Source organism: Pagrus pagrus (genome assembly GCF_965226575.1).
Source record: "Pagrus pagrus genome assembly, chromosome: 9".
Classification (NCBI taxonomy): domain Eukaryota; kingdom Metazoa; phylum Chordata; class Actinopteri; order Spariformes; family Sparidae; genus Pagrus; species Pagrus pagrus.
The window spans coordinates 12,354,999-12,379,506 of NC_140193.1; the positions used below are offsets into that span (position 1 = coordinate 12,354,999).

The 24,508-nt window shown below is 40.8% G+C and overlaps 2 protein-coding genes across 2 annotated transcripts; one reads left to right on the plus strand and one right to left on the minus strand.

The window, feature by feature from the left end:
* Nucleotides 1-326: 326 nt before the first annotated feature.
* Nucleotides 327-11,414, minus strand: septin10 (septin 10). Its single transcript, XM_084361151.1, has 10 exons — nt 11,208-11,414; nt 10,074-10,188; nt 9,045-9,240; nt 8,689-8,875; nt 5,753-5,914; nt 5,211-5,307; nt 4,668-4,836; nt 4,428-4,560; nt 3,621-3,799; nt 327-2,832 (listed from the first exon to the last, which is right to left on the minus strand). The coding sequence occupies exons 1-10, from the start codon at nt 11,235-11,237 to the stop codon at nt 2,817-2,819; spliced, it is 1,284 nt and encodes a 427-aa protein (XP_084217277.1). The 5' UTR covers nt 11,238-11,414; the 3' UTR covers nt 327-2,816.
* A 487-nt stretch (nt 11,415-11,901) lies between these two features.
* Nucleotides 11,902-18,645, plus strand: sowahca (sosondowah ankyrin repeat domain family Ca). The gene is made up of 4 exons (XM_084361789.1): nt 11,902-12,603; nt 13,375-13,772; nt 14,587-14,976; nt 15,351-18,645. The coding sequence occupies exons 1-4, from the start codon at nt 12,249-12,251 to the stop codon at nt 15,816-15,818; spliced, it is 1,611 nt and encodes a 536-aa protein (XP_084217915.1). The 5' UTR covers nt 11,902-12,248; the 3' UTR covers nt 15,819-18,645.
* The last annotated feature ends 5,863 nt before the right edge of the window (nt 18,646-24,508 follow it).

A 24,508-nucleotide genomic window follows, 5' to 3' on the forward strand; every position in this document is an offset into this window, starting at 1 on the left:
GAATTTGTAAAATAAGTATTATATACATTTTTTTTTCTCTTGTATATTGCATAAGACTACTTCTTCCACCACTGGCAGCGCACCATCTAAACAATGGAGAAAACCTGTATTTATATGTCATATCAAAATACAAGTGCTTGATATATTGGTAACCTTACCAATATTAGAAAGCAGTATCAGGACCAATTTTGAAAATTATGATCACTGTTATGATCCTGCATGAAACAAAAAACATAAACTGGAACTTTTGTTATAAAATGAAGGAAAATGTAGCCGTAATTCACTGGTGGGATGCCGTGTTGTGAGATGAAAACAGACAAGCAGTGTGTCATGACAAAAATACAAAGATTTATTTAGAAAGAAAAAAAAAAAGCTCCCAGATAACACTGTTTAGTCCTTAAATACAAGTGTAGTACCAAAGTGTCTTAGACAAGTGTTACACCATTAGGCATTGTGTGTTTCCCTGGATGTACAAGTTAAGTGGATAGTGTATTTCTACACAGGCTTCACACAGATAAGGCACGAACACATCGGAAGCAGTAGTGTGAATATAAAGTGGCAGTGTCTGTGGGTAAATGGAAACCAGCAGCACAGCGTTTACTGGTTTACTCTGCACTGTTAAAATGCTGAGGTGTTAAACCCTGTCTCCACAGAGAAGTGAATAAAATGATAAAAAAATACAGTCACAGATGCATCCGCTCCACTTCCCTTCCTGTATTCCATCAACAAACACTGACACTTTCTCCTCGAGTCAGCTCTTTTCAGACAGACTTCAACTGTTTGAGTCAGTAGGAAAAAAATAAGGGAGCAAGTAAAACACAATATATATATTTATATAAATATATGCATTAAAATGTACCAGATCCAAATCCAAGCCTCAACCTCACGTTCCTAGAAAACTGTAAAACTGTGTTGAGACGGATGATATAAGTTCAGAAATGGCTCTTTCCCTTTAAAACAAAAGGAGAATCAGTGTGTCTCCTGCAGGTTTTTGTAATGCTGGTGTGCTCATAACTTATAATATAAAGGAGGTGTGAGATAAAGGGGGGATCAGGCAGAAAATGGCAAATGAATAAGGAATTAAAATGCCCTGTGATCATGCTTTCATAAATGAGCCCTTTTCAGGCATGGATTCTATGGCATCGCTGGATTTAACTGCGAATCTGTTAAGTTAACAGCATTCAGAGGATCTATTTAAACAGGACAGGATTATTACACACAGAGCTGCAGTGCTCACACTATATTTCTTGTCACTGCAGTGGCAGCACTGCTGGAGAACAGCTGGGAGTTGAACAAATAATAAAAGTGATGGATTGTCAATTGTTCTTCTCTCTATTATCTATCTCCATTAATGACCTGCTCCCTTCTGGTTCTCACTAAGTCTATTCAACCCTGTAGATTTGCTGATAAATTTGTCATCAATTATGTATGGAGCATTAAATTCTGCAGCCTATTTTATACAATCTGACAATGCCATATTAGTGTAAAATAACAAGCGGTTAGGTTGTGACATGATGTATCTGAGGCATTTTTCCCCACCACAAAAAGGGAAAGGAATGAAAACAGAGTTATTTCCTCTAGAAATGTACATTTTCTCATTTATGGTGGTTTGTATGGAAGCCCCGATGGCAAGTGATGCATTTTACAAGTCGGATCCAAATAGTTTTCTCCCCGACTTCAGAACAGATGAAAAGAAAACCCTGTTCAGTTGTTTCCAAAAAAACGGTCATTTAAAACTATTATCATAGCAAAACTTTGTTTTTCACCTTGCATAAAAAAAATTCATTTCACACATGAGAAAAAAAAACAAACAAAAAAGATCACATTAGAGGTCCAATTTATAAGAAAGTTCATTTTTGAGTCTCATTCCCAGCTCATCAAATTCTAATGCTTTGAGATTGAAGGTCGAGTCGGCTGCCGTATCAAAGCATCAGTATTTGTCCAGCTGGGACGTCTTACAAATTGGACCTTTGAGGAACTTAAAAGATTATCCAGGCAAAATCCTTTATTTCACCTGTTCTTAAAGTCATAAACAGAGGAGAGAAAACTATTTGGATCAGATTAAGAAAATGGATCACCAGTATTTATTCTTCCACTTACCTCTCAAGTGCATTATGCTACTGAAGCTTTTACATAATTTTGTCAGATTGCTGTTGCAACTTTTATGAAAGAAGAGATTTGGGCGTTTGTTCCGACATTGAGACAGAAATGTATGTAAATCTCCTCATGAAGTCAAGCATGTCTGAAAGGGGCTTTACAATAAATTACAAGCCTGTTACAGACGTCTGACTGTCTCATTACCAAACTCATTGGACTGCATTACAACTCATTAAGCTATCATTCACTAAAGACATGGCACGCAGATTAAATGCAACTGAAGAAGTCCCTTTCAGTGTATTGTTTTTTAAATATCCATATCCTTTGATTGATGTACGTGGCTGTCGTGAGGAGGCTGTGTAAGGATCAACACACTGAGGTGTCCTTCAGGCAGGGCAGAAGTATTAAAAAAAAAAAAAGAGGGAGGTATATGGAAAATAAGGGTTCATATAAAAAAGGATAAATATAAAATATAACACACAGGTAAAAAACACCCACAAAGAAGATTAAAAATACCATTGAGAAAAGTGTACACAGGGTTCAAGGGTACAGTCATTAAACTTTGGCACAAAATCAAACTCACACTGGCACACACTGCTGGTTTGTGTGGGCCGTTTCCTGGTTAGTGTTAGAGACTGGCCCAAAAAGGGCTGGAAAAGGACGTGGGCTGAATGTCACTGGTTATACTGGTCATACTGGAGTGTACTTCAGATCCCTCTTCACATGAAGCCAGAACTGGAAGAGAGAACAAGGGGGAGTTAAAGTGAGCTGAGAATCAATTTTACAGCAAATGAACACATCTCACACTATGTTACTGAATTCACTGGCAACTAACTGTCTGGATCTATTAGTTGTTCTGTAAGCAAATTAAACATCCAATTAAAGCCTGAGTGGCCTTTTCCCCCAATTTATGCATTAGTCTTGAGTGAATTTGTTCTTATGTCTTTGTGTTTAAAATTACAAAATATCTACTCTCATATTCAATGTTTCATTAAGAAACGATGCAAATAAACTAATTTACTGAACAGATAGAAGTAGTTTACATAGGATTAGAACTAGTTTGCAGTGTGGGAGTGCAAAATTCATGATTAATCGATTGATAGTTTAGTCTGTGAAACGTCTAAGAATTGTGAAAACTGCTTGTCACAATTTCCCAAAGCCCAAAGTGATGCCTTTTGACCATCCAACAGTCCAAAACCCAAAGAATCTTCATTTACTTTTATATATGACAAAGAAAAGCTGCAAATCATTACATTTAAGAACCTGGAACCAGAAACTGTTTGACATTTTTGCTTAAAAAATGACTGAAATGATGAATCATTTATCAAAATAGTTGGCAATTAATTTTCTTTTGATAAAAAAAAATCAGCACTCAGAGGATTTGTTTCCCTACATTCATTTTACCAGCAGGTGGCAACGTGTCAAAAGTTTCATTTCATCCTCAATACCTTCTGATGTGTAAATCAATAGATTCACAATATTTCCATGAAACATCAGCATCAGGTTTTAGAGAGGCCTCTTACTTCTTGCGGTCCTTGTCCTTCTTGCCGTTGGCAGTGAGGCTCTGGGCCTGCAGGAGCTGGGCGGCAGCTCGTCTCTTGCTGAAGGAACTCTGGTCCTCGTCCAGGAGCCTCTTCTTCTCCTCCAGGGCTGCTTTCTCGTCTGCGTGGAGGCGCTTCAGCTGCTCGAAACGACCTTGCAGCTGAAACAGACACAGAGAACAGAGCTGAGTTACAGTGACGCCTCCATGTAGCAAATCAAAATCATTACGGGACACATTGCTTTCCTCATAATGTGGTTTTGCTCTCCCACACTAAATTAGATGTGAAATTGTAAAAAGGAGGAAAAAATGCTTTAACTTGACAAAAGAAAAAAACCTTGAAAGGGAAAACAGGTTTTATAAAATCACATAATTTATGCGAAATAAATGAGTATACTAACAAATTACAACTACAGAGGGAACAAAATGCAGTCATCAACCAGTAGTTGAGTTTGGCAGGTCAAAGCTGAAAGTCTGTATGTTTACAGGACACTGCTTTTACTGTTTAATCATTGTTTTCTCTTCCAAATAACTAATTAAAATCTTACATTGGACTTTCTTTAACACCATTAAAGTTGTACTAATTTTAACATATTCACTTTATAGAAAAGTACGGATAATACAGAGGGAACATTATTGGTGAATACAGTGTTATCATAACTGATCGAATGGATTGCAATAAAATAGTTTTGCTTGATGGAAGAAATAGAAATAAAGAGAAAATTGCTGTTAAGTCAACAAAATTTTAACACACAACATATGCTGAGTTTGTGTTTGCGTGTCTACTCACATCTCTCTCAGCCTCCTTCAGCTCAGACTCCTTCTCCTTCACCCTCTGCACAAACATCTGCCTCATCTCGTCCTCCCTCTTCTGCAGCTCCACCAGGAACTCCTGACGCTTGGCCTCGTAGGTCTGCTGCAAGCTGAACACACGCATACACACACACACAAACACAGTTGTCATGTCAGTCGTACAACATAAACAAACAACATTCATGTCCACACAGGAGTTTGTCAGTGAGCTACTCACCTGACGGGTTTGCACTCTGGGCCGGTGTCTTTGAATCCCATCTCCTCCAGTTTGCAGCGTCTGTACAGTTCGTAGTGGCGAGTGTGAGTCTGCTCTCTCAGGTCCTCCATGTTGACACAGATCAGCATCTCTCTCAGCTTCACAAAGTCACAGTGATTCTCGTTCTCCACTGACACACATTGATAAATAGGAGATGAATAGTGAGGTTAGCCATTCAGCTGATATTAAATATTGTAAATGTATTATTGATTTCCTCAAATGATAGTATATATGAAGCTAGAAAAGCATTTAGACAGTGATGGCCACAGTAATAATATTACTGACAGCCAACAGCTGATTTCAAAATTAAGTTACAGTGTATTGAGCTCTTTCAGCCAAAGTTTCATTTCCACGTGGTTAAGTTCTTGTAAGGGGAAAAGATTTTAGGCATGAAAAGATAAATAGGTGTCCATTAAATCAATGTGCTCCTACAATTAAGAGAACAACTTCTGGCAAAACAATCACAGTTGAGAAGGAAAGCAGCCAAACAATGATCCATCTTACCTTGTACTACACCCCAGGGATATTGACGAGCTTTCACCATCTTATTGCCAACAGAGACCTCCTCTGTGCTGCCAACCACAGCAAATGGCAAATGACCCTATGAAAACAGTAGTTATTATTATAAGATAAAACATGGCTGGATTAGACAAATGAAGCTTTAAAAGAAAGTGCAAGTAAAAGTGCATTTATATGCTCATTAAGTCATAGCTGTTTACACCAGCTCCCTCGGAAGTTTCCCTCACACAGTTGTACACAAAGTCTGCATGTCTGCAGTATTTTTAAAACCTTGCTGATGCTACAAAGAAATGAAAGTTCAATTCTGAAAATAAAACAACTGCAAGCCTATGGGAATATAGTGTAGGTCTGTCAGACTGATGACTGAAAAATCCACACAAACAAACCACAAAATTATTGCAAATACGTCATAACTTGACTTGATTTAAAAGTTGTAAAATCTTGAGGATAAATAATATAATTCAATCAAGTTTTCTTTCTAGCGTAACCCGACTCTGAGAAAGCACTCAGATTGTGTGTTTCCTTACGTTCATTGTAGTGTTGACTTTAGCTACGGTCTCATCATCCAAGGGGAACTGGTAGATCTGGACACCATTGCTGACCAGCTCACTCATGATTTTGATCTTGAACTTGTGCAGCTCGCTCTTACTGATGGTGTCAGCTTTGGCAATCACTGGGATGATGTTCACCTGCAGCGGGATGGGATACATGAGCATATACATGTACACAATAACAGACTCTTCTTCCTCAGCAATCATTACAGAATATAAATACTATCGTCTACAGATGTCAAGAGATAAATTAGACATTTACTACAATATGTAAAAACATACACATCTATTTTTTCACAAGGGAAGAACATGAATAACTTGTTAAACTACAAGTGAGGTGCAAGAGAAAAAAGATGATCGGGTGAGAAGTAATAGAGACATTATGTCCAATTGAATCAGCTCAGTGCAATCTCACATTTTTCCATCAGACCTCGGACTCAAATTCTACAAGTATTTTGTAGCTTAGTCTGGTTCAAAACTGTTCCAGAGCAACAAGGAGCAGGAAGACCACCTGTTTTTCCTTAAAGTAAGATAAATTAAACTTTTAGTTTATTTACAACTTTGGTCATATCACAATTTAGAACCTAAATATATTCTTTATAATAACTCATAGTCACTCATTTCACACAAAGGACAAAACATTCCCTATGACCCGCTTCCGAAAAAACACTTTTCCTCTCAGGTCTCCACATCCTTACTGTTAGACACTAATTTTTCTTCAGTATCCAAGCTTGATCAGAATGGCTCTGTGTCAGACTCAACAAACCACAGGTTTGCCCATATAGGTACCAATTTTTCTACTCATGCATTGGTCAGCCTGTTGCGTGACCTGGTGCGAGTGTTCCCAAAAAGGGACCAGCTGCACTCGGAGGCGGCTGATGTTGACTGGAGCTGGAGGACAGAGGTTACAGGGGAAAATTCCCGAGATCTGCAAAGCCCTTCTAACCTTCAACCTTCCAGGTGACTGATGAGACATGTTGGCAAAATTTCCAAAATTCCTCAACTTAGCTTCCCTTAGAAAGTTTACATAAATGTTCTATAATGTTCCAGAAATGTACGGACCCTTTGCAACCTTAGTGGTAATTAAATTTATAGTTAATTTTAATGTAGTTTTGTGTTTAATAAAGGTTTGGTTTTGCTCCCGAGGCAACAGACATTGTGGTACCAGAGCTAAAACAGGCTAGTCTCACTGATCAACATACCATGAAGCTTCATGCAGACACATTAAAAAGGCACCCAATAGTCTGACTGGTGAAATACAAACAATTCCATCAGTATTTGTTTTGATTACTTTATCTAGAATACTTTCAAAACTGCTTTTAGATAAGTGTTATATAAACCAGCTTCACTGATGTTATTTCTGGCCCAGCAGCCGACTCTGCTGTCCAAGTCTTCCCACATTCCTCTCCTGCATGTCTGTCCGTCAACTCGTCGTACCAAAGAGAGGTCTGGAATGAGTTGTTGTCGCTAGACGAGCTTCTGGGCCAAACCACACACGCATACACACACACATACAGAACACACACGGATCCCAGCAGAGAAAACAAAACAATGCTAGGAGATCTGCTCCAACAGCTGTCTGAGTGACTGACTGTCTCTCCGTCAGCGCTGCACATTCAACAAATGGCTCTTTCTGTGCGTATCTGTACAGTGGCACAAAAGGACAACTCAAGTGTGTGTGCGTGAGGTGATTACAGCATTCCACTGCTTTTTATACACCATTCACACGCAAATCCAGGGTTACTGACACTGCAGAGCAGCGAAATCACACAAACACACAAAAAACACAAAGTCACTACACACAGGGAGCATGGGAAAGTTTCTGACCACTTCAAGAGTGAGGGGAGGGCTCAAACCAGTCGGATAGCAAACATCTCCAACCGCAGTATAGTCTCTAATATGGTATTTCCAATTATCACATACACAGAAGTTTATCAAGTTCTCATGTCATGTTCACATCTGATTCTTCAGTGCAAACTGCATTCCTCTTGACAAAAAAAGCTCTCTTGCATATCAACATCTCCTCTACACAATGTTGGCCATGGTTCTATTGCAGCCCAAAAGAAAGAACAAGTCTATTTTAAAATATCTACAGAATACAGTCCAAGAACTGAGGACACAATTTAGGTCAATGCACTGCATTGCAACATCTCGTCGAAGTCAAACGTGTTTGGAATTCAACTCTTGAAAAAGGTCATGCATCTACAAACCTCATTCCTCTCCAGTACATTGGGTAAAGATGAGATAAAAAAATTCTAGTTATGTCATTTTAAAGCATGTTAACTGACATGGCTAATCATTTTGAGCTTTGTCTTATAACACGTCTTTGCAACATCTCCTCGAGGGTAAATACAATCTTCACCACACCGAAAACAACCATCTTCAGGCTGCCTTTATGATAGAGTTAATGTTTAAAGACAGTGTCTTCCAATATTTCACTACTTATTCTTCTATTTTTCAAGTTGGACAAATTTGACTGTATGTTTGCTGTAATGATAGGCTGTCTTACAAACACGAATAGTGTGACTAAGGCTGTGGACGATTAGTAGACGTGACACTTAAACACTGCCATCCTCACTAGTCAGCACCAGAAATACAAGTTGGTTAAACGTATTATTATTATATATTAAATTACACATACACATAATTTGCACTAAAATGTTGTGTCTTTCTAGTCAAGTAGTATGCTATAAAAACACACAATATTTTTTCAGACAGTGTTTATTAATGTTCTCTTTTCTACAATAGTTGAGCCTGTGCCTGATTTTCCTGACTGCCTGACATTCCCACAAGAAATTCAAAACATTCCTGTATATCCCAGTCTGGGAGAAACAGTACCTTCGAATTGCCTTCAAATCTTATATCTACAGGAAAACAAATCACACTACCACACACAGTGATCCTTCTCCTACCTTGCTGTCTAGTTTTTTCATAGTGACCAGGTCCAGGGATTTGAGTGAATGGCCTGAGGGGGAGATGAAGTAAAGGCAAGCGTGGACTCGCGAGTCATGGTAGTTGTGAAGAGAGCGCTTGATTTTGAGCTCTTCCTGCAGATAACTCTCAAACTGCCTGTCGATGTAGTCCACCACCGGCTGATAGCTACAAAACAGACATACAGTGCTGATCAGATGTGTGGGTTTTATAGATGGTAAACACAGATTAGTTCACAATGACCATACTTTTTAAAAAGGATAAACTTATTCTTAATCACACTCTCTAAAACGCCTTTTCACTGAGAACAACACACCCACACACACTCTCCTCCCACCTCTCTTGTTTGTTCATTTGGTCTCCAAAGCCCACGGTGTTGACCACGGTAAGGCGTAGTCTGACGTTACTCTCCTGTAGATCATAGGTTTGAGCCCGCAGCTTCACCTGAGGCTCAAAGTGGGACGACTCAAAGTTCTCAAAGTTGGTATTGAACAGAGTGTCCATCAGGGTAGACTTGCCGATACCAGTTTCACCTAGAGCCAACAAAAGATGGGACAGCATTTTAAGTTATTGAACTTCAATCCCTTTTAATGTGAGCATCATAGGCTGTCACTGCAAAACAAACTGCTTTTAATAAAATATTCCTGAAACTAATTTGCTAGGGGAACTCAACACATAGATGAGTCTATGAGTCAACACATGAGTCAGAGTCTACAACCAGCACTGCTCCCAGTAGACCTCACTGTGCACTGTACAATAAAAAAACTCTGCACATATCCACACACTTTTTGTGGTTTGCACAAATTGGACAATTTTTAACATCCATATTTATTATTTATTGTTTGTAAATAAAAATACCAACTGTTTAAACTTACACTGTCCATATTATAAATAATAAATACTATGTCATATTGTAAATACCAATTTCATATTGTAGATATTATGTATATACCAGTTAAATTCTATTTCTTATGTCTTATTATATTGTTTATTTTTTACTTTTATTACTGTTTAAGTGTGATACTGTCCTTTGGCTGTTGTGACAAAGAAATTTCCCCATTTGCGGGACAAATAAAGGAATTCTGACTCTGATTCTGATTCTGATGGCAGTTGTTGAGTAAGAAATATTACTAATAATACAGTCATTGGGTGTATCAAAGTACTGCCACTGGGATAACAATGCATTCTAGTGAGTAGGCGGTAGCAGTAATAATATTAGACAATAGCAGTGAATCAGGTTGATCAAGTATAACAATGTGTGTGAGCACACATGAGCGAAGAAAAGTAGCAGCATCCTGTGTGTAGCTGTGCTTCAGCAAGGGTGTGTGTATTGTGTATGTATGTGTGTGAGTGTATGACAAGGTACCGATGCAGAGTATATTGAAGCAGAAACCCTGGCAAATGGACTTGTTGACAAGCTGATCCGGGAGGCTGTCAAAGCCCACATGGCCAGCCAGGTTCAAAGGCCGGACTCCTTTATCCTGAGGGAGAAATCACATAAAGACCCACACAGATCATTCTCAAGTTCCTGCAGCCATTCTCCCCTCAAATATGCAAAGAAGCAAAAGCAACAATATCAACTTTTAGAAACTGTTCACTTGTACACCATTTTAGAGTACTACACTTACAAGGGGCTCTTAATATAAAAGCCTAATCTAACCTGAAAACATGCTCATAACATTATTAATATGAGAAAGACCATATCATAAAGCACTGAATTTATTTTAAAATGCTAGCCAGAAAAGGTTTATTTCACAGAACATTCAATGGCTAATCCATCTTCCTGTGCTGGCTTGACGTCCTCCTCTGACCTGCCCCCGAAATCCACTAGTCAGCTAAGCAGAGGAGCAACACTGACCCAGATATGATGTAGTACACTTTGTTGACGTCATGAAATTCCTCATAAACCTCCATATTTTGATCATTTTAAACTTTGTTGTCTACGTGTGTCGACAAAGTTGTATTTTTGGCAAGATGTTTTCTTTTGAAATCTGTGCACGCCAAACTTCATTCATAAATGTAGCGATTTAGTGGCGCTTAACAAACTACATAACTAGCGCAACCTACATAACCTACCAGTAAAATATGGTCTAAAGTTTGGCTCTTTTGCTCTTGTAACTGTGGCACATGAGTGTTCAACCAGGATTCACTTACAACTGATTTCATAAACTTTTGACTGATGAATGGCTAACGTTAACTTAGCATGATGTTAGCTAGCGTCCTCCGCGGTGTATTTTGGTGAAAGAAAGACGTGATACGTATTCCCTTTTGAAAAGTTTAAAACTGAAGTTGAAAAGCCGGTGTTCTGGATATATGTCGATGTTACGGGGTTTATGCGTTTTATTGTTAGTCAAGTGTTATCGGTAACTTCACAGACAGAAAGAAGTTATCGGGCTAGCGGTAAGTTAGCTAACTTAACCATAGCCCCCCGGACACTCCCTGCTCAACTGTCAAGTAAGAACACTGTCCTTTGTCAACCACAAAGAAGGAAAGTACTCACCGGCTGCCGCGCAACATCCGAAGAAGCCATAGTTTAAGCCAGAAGTAAATTTCCCAGATAGATTCAGAAATAATACAACAAAACTGACTAAAGAATGACTTCTTTTTTTTTTTTAAGAACCCTGATCCGGACCGCCTCACTACGTCTACCGTCGACAACTGGACAGACTAGACTATTCAAAACAAGACAAGAATGAGGGGAAGATGTGTAGATGTGCTTTCAGACTAAAACAAAAAAGAAATAGGGCAGACAGTCACTGCAAGTCAAACATCCACAATTGTTTGGAAATAAAATACACTACAATTGTAAACATGTGTAGCCAAGGAATGTTCATTTACTGTAATAATCGACTGACACCCCCCTCCCCTTTATATAATGGTACAGTCTAAATTAATTTCCCCAGTCGCCTAAATGATATGTTGCGGACTGTCAGAAAAACTGGAAAGCTGAATCAGCGCATCTACATCCAACAGTTTTTCTACAATGTTGTTGATGCTTGGTGTGAATTGCAGAATTCAAAATTAATTAAATTTATTTTAACAACACCTTTAATACACATTTACTTACTTTGGTTGGCTAGGTTAGTTAGTGTTACCGACCAACAAGATTACAATGGCATGTCTAGTAAAAAAAATACAATAAATCAACAGGTTGTGGTTAGAAATCCTATGTCGCCCCGAATATATTCAACTTCTTCTCACGCCATCACAGCTTGAAAATAAAACCGCTTTCTCCCTTAATCTGACCACTTTTACCAAATGCTAGAGTTGAATATTAATTAGAAAGCCGTGTTTACGAGGAGCACCTGAATGCAGCATGATTTTTGCCGTGGTGAGACGCTTGCTCAACTACGTGCGACCCCTATCTGCCAGAGCTCGACACTCCCCATGGAGGAGAGGAGGAACCTGGGAGAGGAGATGCTGTCATCCGTTGTCACCGACCTCCGTGAATGACATTAACGCGAACATGGGGTCATTTTGAAACGTTTTAGTGCGACACATTTGAGCCATCCCTGCGCTCTGTACGGGCCGTTGTTCGGGGATGATGATGGCGTCCCAGTGCACGGAGCGAGCCGTGCAGGAGTTCCTGATGGAGAGAGGAGGGAGGGTCCAACAGATGGAGCTGATCGATCATTTCCTATCAGCTTGGGGAGAAAATGACCAGTCGAAGGAAAGGGTGGACCGTGAGGCGCTGACTCGCATCGTGGAGAGCGTGGCTTTCGTGAAGGTGGAGGACGGCGTGAAATTTGTGTGTTTGAAGGCAGAAGGCAGCGCGGAGTCGGTGATGCGTGCGGACACAGGCGGCCACGATCACGCCGAGTGCAACGGTAACATCCAGGAGACGGTGGACGACAGCAACTATGTGAACGGCAACCCTGACAACAGAGAGCAAACAGGTGAGGGACACACACTTCATGTTGATGTAATCCATGTTATTGTGTGGTGACTTAATTGTCTAAAGACATAGCTATGTAAACGTATATATGTTTTTAATCTTACATATTTCATATTTATGTAATCAGTGGCGTTACATCTGCTCCCCCCCCCCCCACCCCCCCACCACACACACACACACACACACACACTTTGCATTGGACCTCTGAATAACACTAACATTAAAGGTGCAGTATGTAGTCTTAAGGAAGAAATTTTAATCAGAAGAGAAAGATCTTCATTGACTGATTTTTTATGCCTAAATAAACAATCTCTTTGGTTTTCATGACTGAATGAACTTAATCAGCCAGCTGACCTTAAAGGACAACACAATTTCATACTGTTTTTACTTTGCTTATATTCGGCGGACCCCGCCTTTCTAGTTTCAATTTTTTTTCTGGGGACCTTATTTTCCTCTGAGAACAGCTTGTTAATTCAGTCAAACACACATTTCTGAGTTTGTATTATTACTTCGTTGATATTGTAAATATTCTCTGAAAATACATAGTGCCCCTTTAACAAATATCATTGTCTGGCCATTGTTTATGAAGGCCAATCCCTACTATGCTGTTTTAGACTGAAGTAATCAAAAGAGTTTGCAATAACTCAGGATTATAATAAAAGCAAAGAGGAAAACGAGGCTATCCCTTATGCATACCTGTGGGCATTATAATGATAAGGTTGCTTTGGAGTCAGAGATGGATGACAATAATGAGGAAAACCTTTCTCCACAGGAGCATCCAGCAAACCAGCAGCAAGCCTGGACAATGACAAACAGTCGAACGGCAACGACCAACCTGCAGACCCCTCCCAGAATGATAAGACCAATGCAATGTCTCCTACCTCTGGAGGAGGAGGAGGAGGAGGGGAGGTGAAGCTGAGGGAGAGGAGGAGGCGTGAGTCGGCCCCAGTGATTGGGGTGCTAGATTTGGAGCAGGCTCACTCTGCAGGGTCCCACAGCCAGCAGGTGAGAGGTGCACGCAGGGTGTCCAAAGGGTCGCAGCGGGCCATGCTCATCAGCTGCCTGTCCGAGGACAGCGCCTTGGAAGGGCTGGACCCTGTCGGAGACATCAATACGCCCAAGGGGAGTCGCAGGAACTTCATCGAGCTGATGATGAGTAGTTCTCCTCAGGTAGGATACCGTGTTTACCTGGCATGAAAAACCTTCCAAGTAGATTATTTTATTGTGTATTTTCATGGCAGCATTATCAACAATCTGAGCATGAGAGAAAGCATGTTTATAAAAATGGGATTCAAATACGACAGATTATGCTGCTGCTTTTGATTGTTTCAAACTTTGAACCATGTCATACTTTTGACCACACCTAAACCAGGGATGTCACAGCAGGTGCTTCACCTTTGGGTGTGATGCAAAACCTGAATGCCGCACAGTCATCCGTAGGTGAAATTAAGCAGGTTCCCCTGCCTTTTCATGTTACTTGCATGACCAAGAGCACAGCCTTTGACAGCTGACGGATAACACAGTTTGACTCCACAGCATCTGGATTATGTAACTGAGAAATCTGACACGGTGATGTAATGTAGCTTGCCGTAACTCTTAGGCAGCTTGACCTCTTATTGTGATTACCTCCTTTGTTGATCATCATAGGATATATAGGATCATAGGAGTGTTTACTGTTGAAGACATCTTTATAATAACCTGTTTTTGTTCCTTAAGTTTGCTGAACACAGTGCCTAATACCTTGGTGTCTGGCCTACTTTTGCTTAGTTGGTCTCCCCCAAAAGACAATAAATAATGCATGTGGTTAGAACATTTAAGTGTTGTGTAACTGTTATTTACAGTGCCGCTGCGCTCCTGTGAAGAGCCATTTTAGCAGGGAATTTGCAGAAAACGTGTCTAAAAGCTGTCTTTATTCCTCCATAAAGCATTCATCGGTGGCACAAAACGAAACAATCATTGTATTAAATGCTTCTGTTCTCTGCAGGTTCGAAGGTCTCTGATCAACCGTGGCTCACGCCTTCGGGACTCAGTGAGGAGCGACGGAGACTCGACCTCGCTCCTCTCCTCGGCCACCGACGAGGACTGCGCTTCAGTGACCCTGGACCCATTGGAACACGAGTGGATGCTGTGCGCCTCAGATGGCCTGTGGGAAAGCCTGCAGTCACTGCTCGCCGTGGAGCCCGGCCTGGTGACCAAGAGAGACTTTGTGACCGGCTTCACCTGCCTCCACTGGGCGGCCAAGCAGGGCAAAGCTGAGCTGCTCTCACAGCTGCTGGCCTTCGCCAAGGAGAACGCTGTACCTGTGAATGTAAACGTGAGATCAAGTGCAGGATACACGCCACTACACCTGGCAGCCATGCATGGACACACACAGGTGGGTTGCACGGCGGTGGGAGTTTGGTGTCATGTTACACCGGCTCAGTGACGCAGGGGATAATTGTATACGCTCTGTCTGCTCCTGCTAGAATCATTTAAGTTCCTATTTTTATGAGCGAATGAGCAAACTGAATTTGTATCAACTGTTTTTTTTTACACAAAATGAGTTGAAAGATAATGTGTGTTATCAGTTACGTCATAATATTGTCTATAGATGGCAGCAGAGATGTTGACATGTTTGATTATTGTTTAGACACAGTTTCATTTGATATAATTTAAAGATGTACAGTGCTGCTATCAGAGAAATCTTAGCCAATAAGTCACCAGTAAATTCTATATAAATGACAGGTTGCGATGTGCTTCGATTGACAGGTGGTCCGTGTGCTGCTGTCCGACTGGGAGGCGGACCCTGAGGCGCGAGACTACAGCGGGAGGCGAGCTATCCAGTACCTCTCCCCACCGCTGGCTGCCGACCTGCAGGAGGAGGGAGTGGTCCTCTCACCAGGAGCTGAGTCCGACAGTGAGAACACCAACAGCAGCAGCAGCAGTTGGGGGCGTGGCTGGAGGTTTCCCAGAGTCCTCCCGGGCAACCTGAACCCGCTGCGACTCCTGAACCCACCCGCCGAGTCAGCGGAGGACGCGATGGCGGCTGGGAGGACCAAGGGGGGGATGCAGAGGAAGTCGTCCCTGAGCCGACTTAATGCGCGACTGCATCGAGGACGCCACCGAGCCCAGATCATCCACAGCGCCTCCTTCAGGGACCCGGGGGAGGTGGGAAGAGCAGAGGAGCACCCCATTAGCCCTCTCCGAACCCGCCCACTGTCCAACCTGTTTGGATGAAGCAGCGATGTAGAGATATAGACCAGTTTGACATGCTTCGATTGACAAAACACAGTTTACTCACCTTAATAAGCTGACAGGTCAGACGTTTTAATGACCAAAATTAATAGTACACATCCTAATATATAACGTCAAGCTGATTTTAAAGGTTTTATTATCAGAGGATTTTTAAATGAATAAACCACAAATGTATGTTTTTCTAAAAATATAACTTATTTTTGTTTCTATTGCAATTTTTTTAGGCTTATGTTGATCACTGCGGGCAGGCCACAGTTCATGTAGCTTTTTATTTACCACGACAACGCATTTCTAGGCTCTGTTTTAGAGCAACTAGTCATTATACCGGGTGTTTTTTTGTTTGATACCCTACACTAGAACAATGTTTACACAAATACAAAAACAACGTGAAGGATTGTATCAGGTTTTCACTTAAGTTTAATCTCACGGTGGTGAAGGATTTGAAAATAACACTTAGGTTTGCATTCACACATTTATCCAAACTCTTGTTTTTGTTTGCAGAGTAAAGTAATATATTCATAGAACTAATTTTCTATATTTTAACCTCCTTTGGTTGGACGGTGCTGACTTTTTTTAGTCATGAATGAATCTTTTTTTATTTTTAAGTAGCAGTTTCTAGTATTCAAACTGTTGTAACCGCAGAATTGTTGTATTTCCAAACAGCCGTGTACAGTTGTCATGTTTGCACTTGTCACTTTGAAGATAGTTTGTGATTTTGGGAGGAAACTGCTCAAACTAAAATCATGCCAGCTGTTACTGATCCCATGTCATACTTGTAATTCGATACACAATCAAATTGTACACCTTTAGATATAAAATGCACCGCATCTGTATGATCTATACTCTTCGCTTCTGTTGATCAAGAGTTGGAAGAAGTTTGTTAAAAGTTCAGTACTGACACTGACTGGGGGATATTTCCAGGCTGTCATGGCTTTAGTTCACAGTAGGACTGTTTCACAGGGTTTATGTAAGTTTTTCTATACTCAATAATGTACCTCCAATCCTCTGAGTCTGGTTCACTCCAGTGTTAAGTTGCTTCTTTGTGGGGGAGTTTAAAGGAACAGTTCACCCCAAAATAGCTGTCTTCTTACCTGTAGCGCTTTTTATCCATCTAGATTGTTTTGTTTTTGGTAGAGATGTCTGCCTTCTCTTGAATATAATGGAACTAGATGGCCTTTGGCTTGTGAAACCAAGAGCAACATCCCTTTTCAGAAAGAGAGAAGAAGTAACTCGGGATAATCCACAGACCTTGTTGTGAGCAGTTTCATGTTGGAACTGTTTTCTTTTTACTGAACTGTATAACCGCACAGAAGGAAATGTGCATCTACTCATGAAAAAGAGGATAGGTAGCTAAGCTAACTAAGCTAGCTAAAGCAACAGCTCAGCCGAGGAGGCCCATTTTCCGAGCTGGGAAGTCAGTCTTCCGACTACGGTGTATTCATGTGCATAGTGTCAGAATGACGGGGCAACATAGACGCCAAAAAGAAGTTGTTTAACATTTTATCGCTCAGAATGCTTTAACAACACGTTGACAGCTGTTTCATGTATTTGAATGAAATGGAAGCGCAAAGGAAATAATAGCATTTCTATACAAAACATGACTTTGGTAAAAGTTTCTTACTGTCAACCCAAGTTTACATTCATCCACCATGTTTCAGTGTCACCTGACGTCAACTCTGTAACTTGTATCAAAATCTTCTCCAACTTTCTGAGTTGTTGTTCCTGCTTGAGAGGGCTTTCATATGAATTTTCCCAGACGGTCCGATAATTCTGACAGCACACGAGTCCATGAGTAGATGCACAATTCCTTGTTGGCGGTGATAAACTTGGCAGCTGTAGTTCAGTAGAAAGAAAATAGTTCTTACATGAAACTGTTCACAACAAGGTCTGTGGATTATCTTTGGTTATTCCTGGAAAGAGACAAGGATAGATCTGATCACCACAAGCCGAGCACCATCTAGTTCCATTATACCTGAGAGGGGGCCGACATCTCTGCAGTCGATATCCACAAAACTCTGCAACTTCCATTGAAACAATCTAAATGGATAAACAGTGCTACAAAAATATGATTTTTTTGATTTTGGAGTGAAATGTCCCTTTAATTGGTATGGACCTATAAGAGCAGATGACAGTGTTGTTGTCATGAAGCATTAGCTCATGTCAAAATCTAATCTAGATAAAAATTATATTATTTCATGTTAAGGTCTCTCCATAGATAAACAGCGTAGCACTGACGAGTCCTACAGCAAATATGCAATCAAACAAACAGATTCACATCCTCCGCATCACTCTGGACCAGATTTTATACTTAACGAATTGCCTATATCAGCCTCTTGTATTGGTCTAACCTTGCATGTACACAATCATTGGTTCATCAATCATGTCTGCGTCATCATGTGGATAGTGAAGAGTCTAAACCAGAATATGCTGTTTGTCTACCTGAGGAGCACATTGACTTTTTGACTGTTTTTTCCCACATATGTGAACCTTATTGGATCAATGACACATCCTAGATTTCATGAATGTTCTCTTCCTACTTTGTAGCATTTGTACTCAAATCATAGGGCTTCATGTAATTGCAATGGTCGACTCTTTTGATGTAGAAATGTATTGTACAAACCTACTTTGACGCCACTTTTTTGGATGCATGAATAGGGGAAATGTAAATGCTGTGCACTGTTTAATTTTATGTCTGTAAGTCGTCGTTTACTGTGAAGTTTTAATGTGAATACACTGTTTCTGAGCCACTGTCATCTCTCCATTCATGTCTCATCCTTGATATGAAATAAAGCAATATTTTTTTGCACAAGTCAGCGTACAAACATAGACCACATGGTGATCAGAGTTGTCATAATATATAATGCAGTGAATAGCAGAGTCAACCAGTCAAAGCTCCAAATGGAGCCGGACATTTTGTCTGCCAGTCCTGCTGACACCAAGCGATTGTCCTTGTCTGGTGGTGCTGAATAATTGATGATCTGATGACCCCCTCTGCCAGCTTTGGTCCAGCATTTACAGTATATCCACAGCTTCCTGTCCACAAGCTGCCTGTGTAACACTGCATCCAGTATATTCACAGCCGGTCCTCATTCTGCACCTGTTGTGTGTGTATGTTTGTGTGTGTACTTCTATTGTTAGAAAGACAGAACACCCTCACAATATCAGGGAGATTCTGAGTGATCATGACTGTCTTCTGGTTTAATTTGAGTTGAAATTTGATGAAATATAAAATTTAATGCAAGTTCACAAAGTGTAGATATAATCTTTCCAAGTTTTATCAGTATGTTACACATTAGAAGTAGTGACAGAGAAGAAGAAGTTGTCGTTTTTGTATGTTATTTATGTAGTTGAGCTGTTATCCCCAAGGATATAAATGACTATAAAATGTTTGTGAAGGTTACATTTTATACATAAGCCATCATATGTGTGACAGGATATGGTAAATTTGCAGTCAAAAGACTCAGTGCCTGGCACTCGACAGATAACCACAGCTCTGACAATCGTCTCATGGCACTGATGTTCCTCTAGCTCCCTGTTGCTGGGTCTGTCCTCCACTTCATGTTTACCAGAACAAATCAGCCACATAAAAGCAGGATTACATGTGCACGCTCATTACAATCACAAATGTGCTGCTTGTGTAACTGTAAATGCTCTTGAGTCGGCGACAGCTCTTTTGATGTTTCTCTGATCTCTGTTTTTGCGCTCATCTGCGAGTCAAACAAGATTTATAGAGGTCAGTGAAGTGATGTGCCTTTCCTGGGCTGGTAGAGTCCAGAGTCTATTGCCTTAGGCGGCCAACTGCTGATCGGGATGGAGTAGAGAGCCTGTCTGACTGCAGCTACTGACCTACATACAAACTGAGGGGAGTATTGCCTATTATGTAAATTCCTCTGCCATCTTTTCAGGGAAACTGTGCCAACTTTTTTGCCTGGGGCCTCCGCAGTTGGACTGATCCAAGTCCAATCTATCCCCATCTCTCACTCTCTCCCCGAACTGTTACCACAGCAATGATGACTTTCATACAAAGAGTAATATTTGACTCACTGTGCCATGTGGCCATCAAGCTTAGAACAAATGTGCACTGTCAAGCGGATGTAGGTTAGTCCGTGACATAGAGTGCCAATAAAATCGTGTTACACTGAAATAAAGTAGATAAGATAACAAAATTATCTGAATTAATGCGAAATACTTGTTTGCAGATACAGGTGTCTTTTACTGAAAAATAGCCTTTGACTACACATGGTTGATCTCCATTTAACTGATCATTTGACTTTAAAACCAGTGATGAAGTATTTAGATCTCTTACTTCAGTAAAATTAGCAATACTGCAGTGTAACAATACTGTTACAAATATAATTCATGCATTCAGACACTTACTGAAGTCCAATTGCAAAAGTATGAGCATCAAAATGTACTTTTAGTATCAAAAGTAAATGAGCCATAAACATTATATCACTGGATTTTAATTACCGCTGCTTAGAAGGTTATTTTTTCACCTGATTCATTTGTTAGTTGGTTTGTCAGAGGGATTACGTTTAAACTTGATTCTTTAAAAATCAGCCGTATTTACGTGGCTGCTATCCATATCCAACAATCTGAATTATGATTAAACTGTAAAGGGAGGTTTAAAATTTTGAGTGATGAAGGGCTATTGAGTTTTTATATTAGATTTGGCTTGATTTGATTAAAGGGGACTGTTGGGCCTTGGTGGAGGTATGTGCTCCACTGTGCCATTCTAGTTAGTGATGCAGAAATTTGTAAACACCACTTTAATCTTGCAGCTAGTAAAGGACTTGGGGATAATTCTAACAATAAACAGCTGGGTATATTAAAGGTGCACTATGTAGTTTTGGGAAAGACATTTTCATTGGAAGAGGAAGATCTTCATTGACTGATTTTTTTGTACCTAAACAAGCAAAATAAACAAACTCTTTGTTTTCATGAATGAATAAACAAACTGACCTTAAATGACAACACAATTTCATACTGTTCTACTTACTCATAAAAAATACAAATTCCACTAAAATCGATTAAAAACTGCTGTGTCTCGTTCAGCCAGCATAGGACCACATTTGGGAGCGATTTCGAGTCAATCGGTCCAAAGACCTGGAAGCTATTGAAAATCGGCCGACGTTTTCATGAAAAATGACAACTTTTCTTTAAAATATTCACGAAATATACAAATTCCACCGGAATCCAATGCGGACTGCTGTTTTTTCTTTCGCCAGTATCAACAACATTTGTGATCAATTTCGAGTCAATCCGTCAAAAGACGACCGTAACCCGAAAGCCTAGCCCCATAGCCCTAACCGTAGCCTTAACCGAACCCCATGAAACATTCTCCCTTTTCAATAAATATTCACCAAAAATACAAATTCCACCCGAATCCAATGCGGACTGATGTGTCTCGTTCAGCCAGTATAGGACCAGGTATGGGAGAAATTTTGAGTCAATCGGTCCAAAGACCTGGAAGCTATTGAGAAAATCGGACGAGGTTTTCATGAAAAATGGCGCCCATTCACTAAAATATTCACCAAAAATACAAATTCCACCCGAATCCAATGGGGACTGCTGTGTCTCGTTCAGGCAGTATAGGACCACGTTTGGGAGAAATTTCGAGTCAATTGGCCCAAAGACCTGGAAGCTATTGAAAAAATCGGCCGAAGTTTTCATGAAAAATCGCCACTTTTCTTTAAAATATTCACCAAAAATACAAATTCCACCGGAATCCAATGGGGACTGCTGTGTCTCGTTCAGCCAGTATAGGACCACGTTTGGGAGAAATTTCGAGTCAATTGGTCCAAAGACCTGGAGGCTATTGAAAAAAATGGCCGAGGTTTTCATGAAAAATCGCCGCTTTTCTTTAAAATATTCACCAAAAAAACAATTTCCACCCGAATCCAATAGGGACTGCTGTGTCTCATTCAACCAGTATAGGACCACGTATGGGAGAAATTTTGAGTCAATCAGCCCAAAGACCTGGAAGCTATTGAAAAATCAGCCAGGGTTTTCATGAAAACTTTTCACTAAAATGTGATCAATTTCGAGTTTTCATTTAGATTTATTATTATTATTCTATTGAAAAAATCAGCCAACGTTTTCATGAAAAAGGCAACTTTTTTCATTAAAATATTCACCAACAATACAAATTCCACCCGAATCCAATGGGGACTTCTGTGTCTCTTTCAGCCAGTATAGGACCACGTCTGGGAGAAATTTCGGTGTAGATGTAAATACCGGTGAGGAGGACATGCGTGATCAATTTCGAGTCAATCGGTCAAAAGACGACCGTGATCCGAAACCCTAGCCCCTTCACCCTAACCCTAGCCCTAACAGCAGCCTTAAGCCAGCCTCATTTAAAATGGCCCCTTTCACTAAAATATTCACCAAAAATACAAATTCCACCCGAATCCAACGGGGACTGCTGTGTCTCGTTCAGCCAGTACAGGAGCACGTTTGGGGGAAATTTCGAGTCAATCGGTCCAAAGACCTGGAAGCTATTGAAATAAATCGGCGACCTTTTTTTTCATGAAAAATGGTCTTTTCTTTAAAATATTCATGTAAAATACAAATTCCATCGGAATCCAACCAAAACTGGCGACCCTGCTTACACCAGTGAGGAGGACATGCGTGATCAATTTCGAGTCAATCGGTCCAGCCAATCACTAACCCTAACCCTAACCCTAGCCCCAGCCTTAAGCCAGGCCTCATGAAACATTGTCCCTCTGACTAAAATATTCACCAAAAATACAGATTTCACCCGAATCCAACGGGGACTGCTGTGTCTCGTTCAGCCAGTACAGGAGCACGTCTGGGGGAAATGTCGAGTCAATCGGTCCAAAGACCTGTAAGCTATTGAAAAAATCGGCCGAGGTTTTGATGAAAAATGGCCACTTTTCCTTTAAAATATTCACGTAAAATACAAATTCCACCGGAATCCAACCAAAACTGGCGAGCCTCATTCCACCAGTGAGGAGGACATGCGTGTGCAATTTCGAGTCAATAGGTCAAAAGACGACCGTAACCCTAACCCTAGCCCCATAACCCTAACCCTAACCCTAACCCTAGCCTCAGCCTTAAGCCAGCCTCATGAAACATTGTCCCTCTCACTAAAATATTCGCCAAAAATACAAATTTCACCCGAATCCAATGGGGACTGCTGTGTCTCGTTCAGCCAGTACAGGAGCACGTCTGGGGGAAATTTCGAGTCAATCGGTCCAAAGACCTGGAAGCTATTGAAAAAATCGGCCGAGGTTTTGATGAAAAATGGCCGCTTTTCCTTTAAAATATTCACGTAAAATACAAATTCCACCGGAATCCAACCAAAACTGGCGAGCCTCATTCCACCGGTGAGGAGGACATGCGTGATCAATTTCGAGTCAATCGGTCAAAAGACGGCCGTGATCCGATACCCCAGCCCCTTAACCCTAACCCTAGCCCTAACAGCAGCCTTAAGCCAGCCTCATCTAAAACTGCCCCTTTCACTAAAATATTCACCAAAAATACAAATTCCACCCGAATCCAACGGGGACTGCTGTGTCTCGTTCAGCCAGTATAGGAGCACGTTTGGGAGAAATTTCGAGTCAATCGGTCCAAAGACCTGGAAGCTATTGCAATAAATCGGCGACCTTTTTTTTCATGAAAAATGGTCTTTTCTTTAAAATGTTCATGTAAAATACAAATTCCACCGGAATCCAACCAAAACTGGCGACCCTGCTTACACCAGCGAGGGGGACATGCGTGATCGATTTCGAGTCAATCGGTCCAGCCAATCACTAACCCTAACCCTAACCCTAACCCTAGCCCCAGCCTTAAGCCAGGCCTCATGAAACATTGTCCCTCTGACTAAAATATTCACCAAAAATACAGATTTCACCCGAATCCAACGGGGACTGCTGTGTCTCGTTCAGCCAGTACAGGAGCACGTCTGGGGGAAATTTCGAGTCAATCGGTCCAAAGACCTGGAATCTATTGAAAAAATCGGCCGAGGTTTTGATGAAAAATGGCCGCTTTTCCTTTAAAATATTCACGTAAAATACAAATTCCACCGGAATCCAACCAAAACTGGCGAGCCTCATTCCACCGGTGAAGAGGACATGCGTGATCAATTTCGAGTCAATCGGTCAAAAGACGGCCGTGATCCGAAACCCCAGCCCCTTAACCCTAACCCTAGCCCTAACAGCAGCCTTAAGCCAGCCTCATTTAAAATGGCCCCTTTCACTAAAATATTCACCAAAAATACAAATTCCACCCGAACCCAACGGGGACTGCTGTGTCTCGTTCAGCCAGTATAGGAGCACGTTTGGAAGAAATTTCGAGTCAATCGGTCAAAAGACCTGGAAGCTATTGAAAAAATCGGCCGACGTTTTCATGAAAAAGGCAATTTTTTCTTTAAAATATTCGCCAAAAATACAAATTTCACCCGAATCCAATGGGGACTGCTGTGTCTCGTTCAGCCAGTATAGGACCACGTCTGGGAGAAATTTCGAGTCAATCGGTCCAAAGACCTGGAAGCTATTGAAAAAATCGGCCGACGTTTTCATGAAAAAGGCCATTTTTTCTTTAAAATATTCGCCAAAAATACAAATTTCACCCGAATCCAATGGGGACTGCTGTGTCTCGTTCAGCCAGTATAGGACCACGTCTGGGAGAAATTTCGAGTCAATCGGTCC

Coding starts and splice junctions, on each gene's coding strand:
- septin10 (XM_084361151.1), bottom strand. CDS start 11,237: ATGGCTTCTTCGGATGTTGCGCGGCAGCCG. Junction 4,561..4,667: donor CCAGAGTGCAAACCCGTCAG/GTGAGTAGCTCA, acceptor GCGTGTGTTCAG/CTTGCAGCAGACCTACGAGG. Junction 3,800..4,427: donor TGAAGGAGGCTGAGAGAGAT/GTGAGTAGACAC, acceptor TGTCTGTTTCAG/CTGCAAGGTCGTTTCGAGCA.
- sowahca (XM_084361789.1), top strand. CDS start 12,249: ATGATGATGGCGTCCCAGTGCACGGAGCGAGCCGTGCAGGAGTTCCTG. Junction 12,604..13,374: donor TGACAACAGAGAGCAAACAG/GTGAGGGACACA, acceptor CTTTCTCCACAG/GAGCATCCAGCAAACCAGCA. Junction 13,773..14,586: donor TGATGAGTAGTTCTCCTCAG/GTAGGATACCGT, acceptor TGTTCTCTGCAG/GTTCGAAGGTCTCTGATCAA.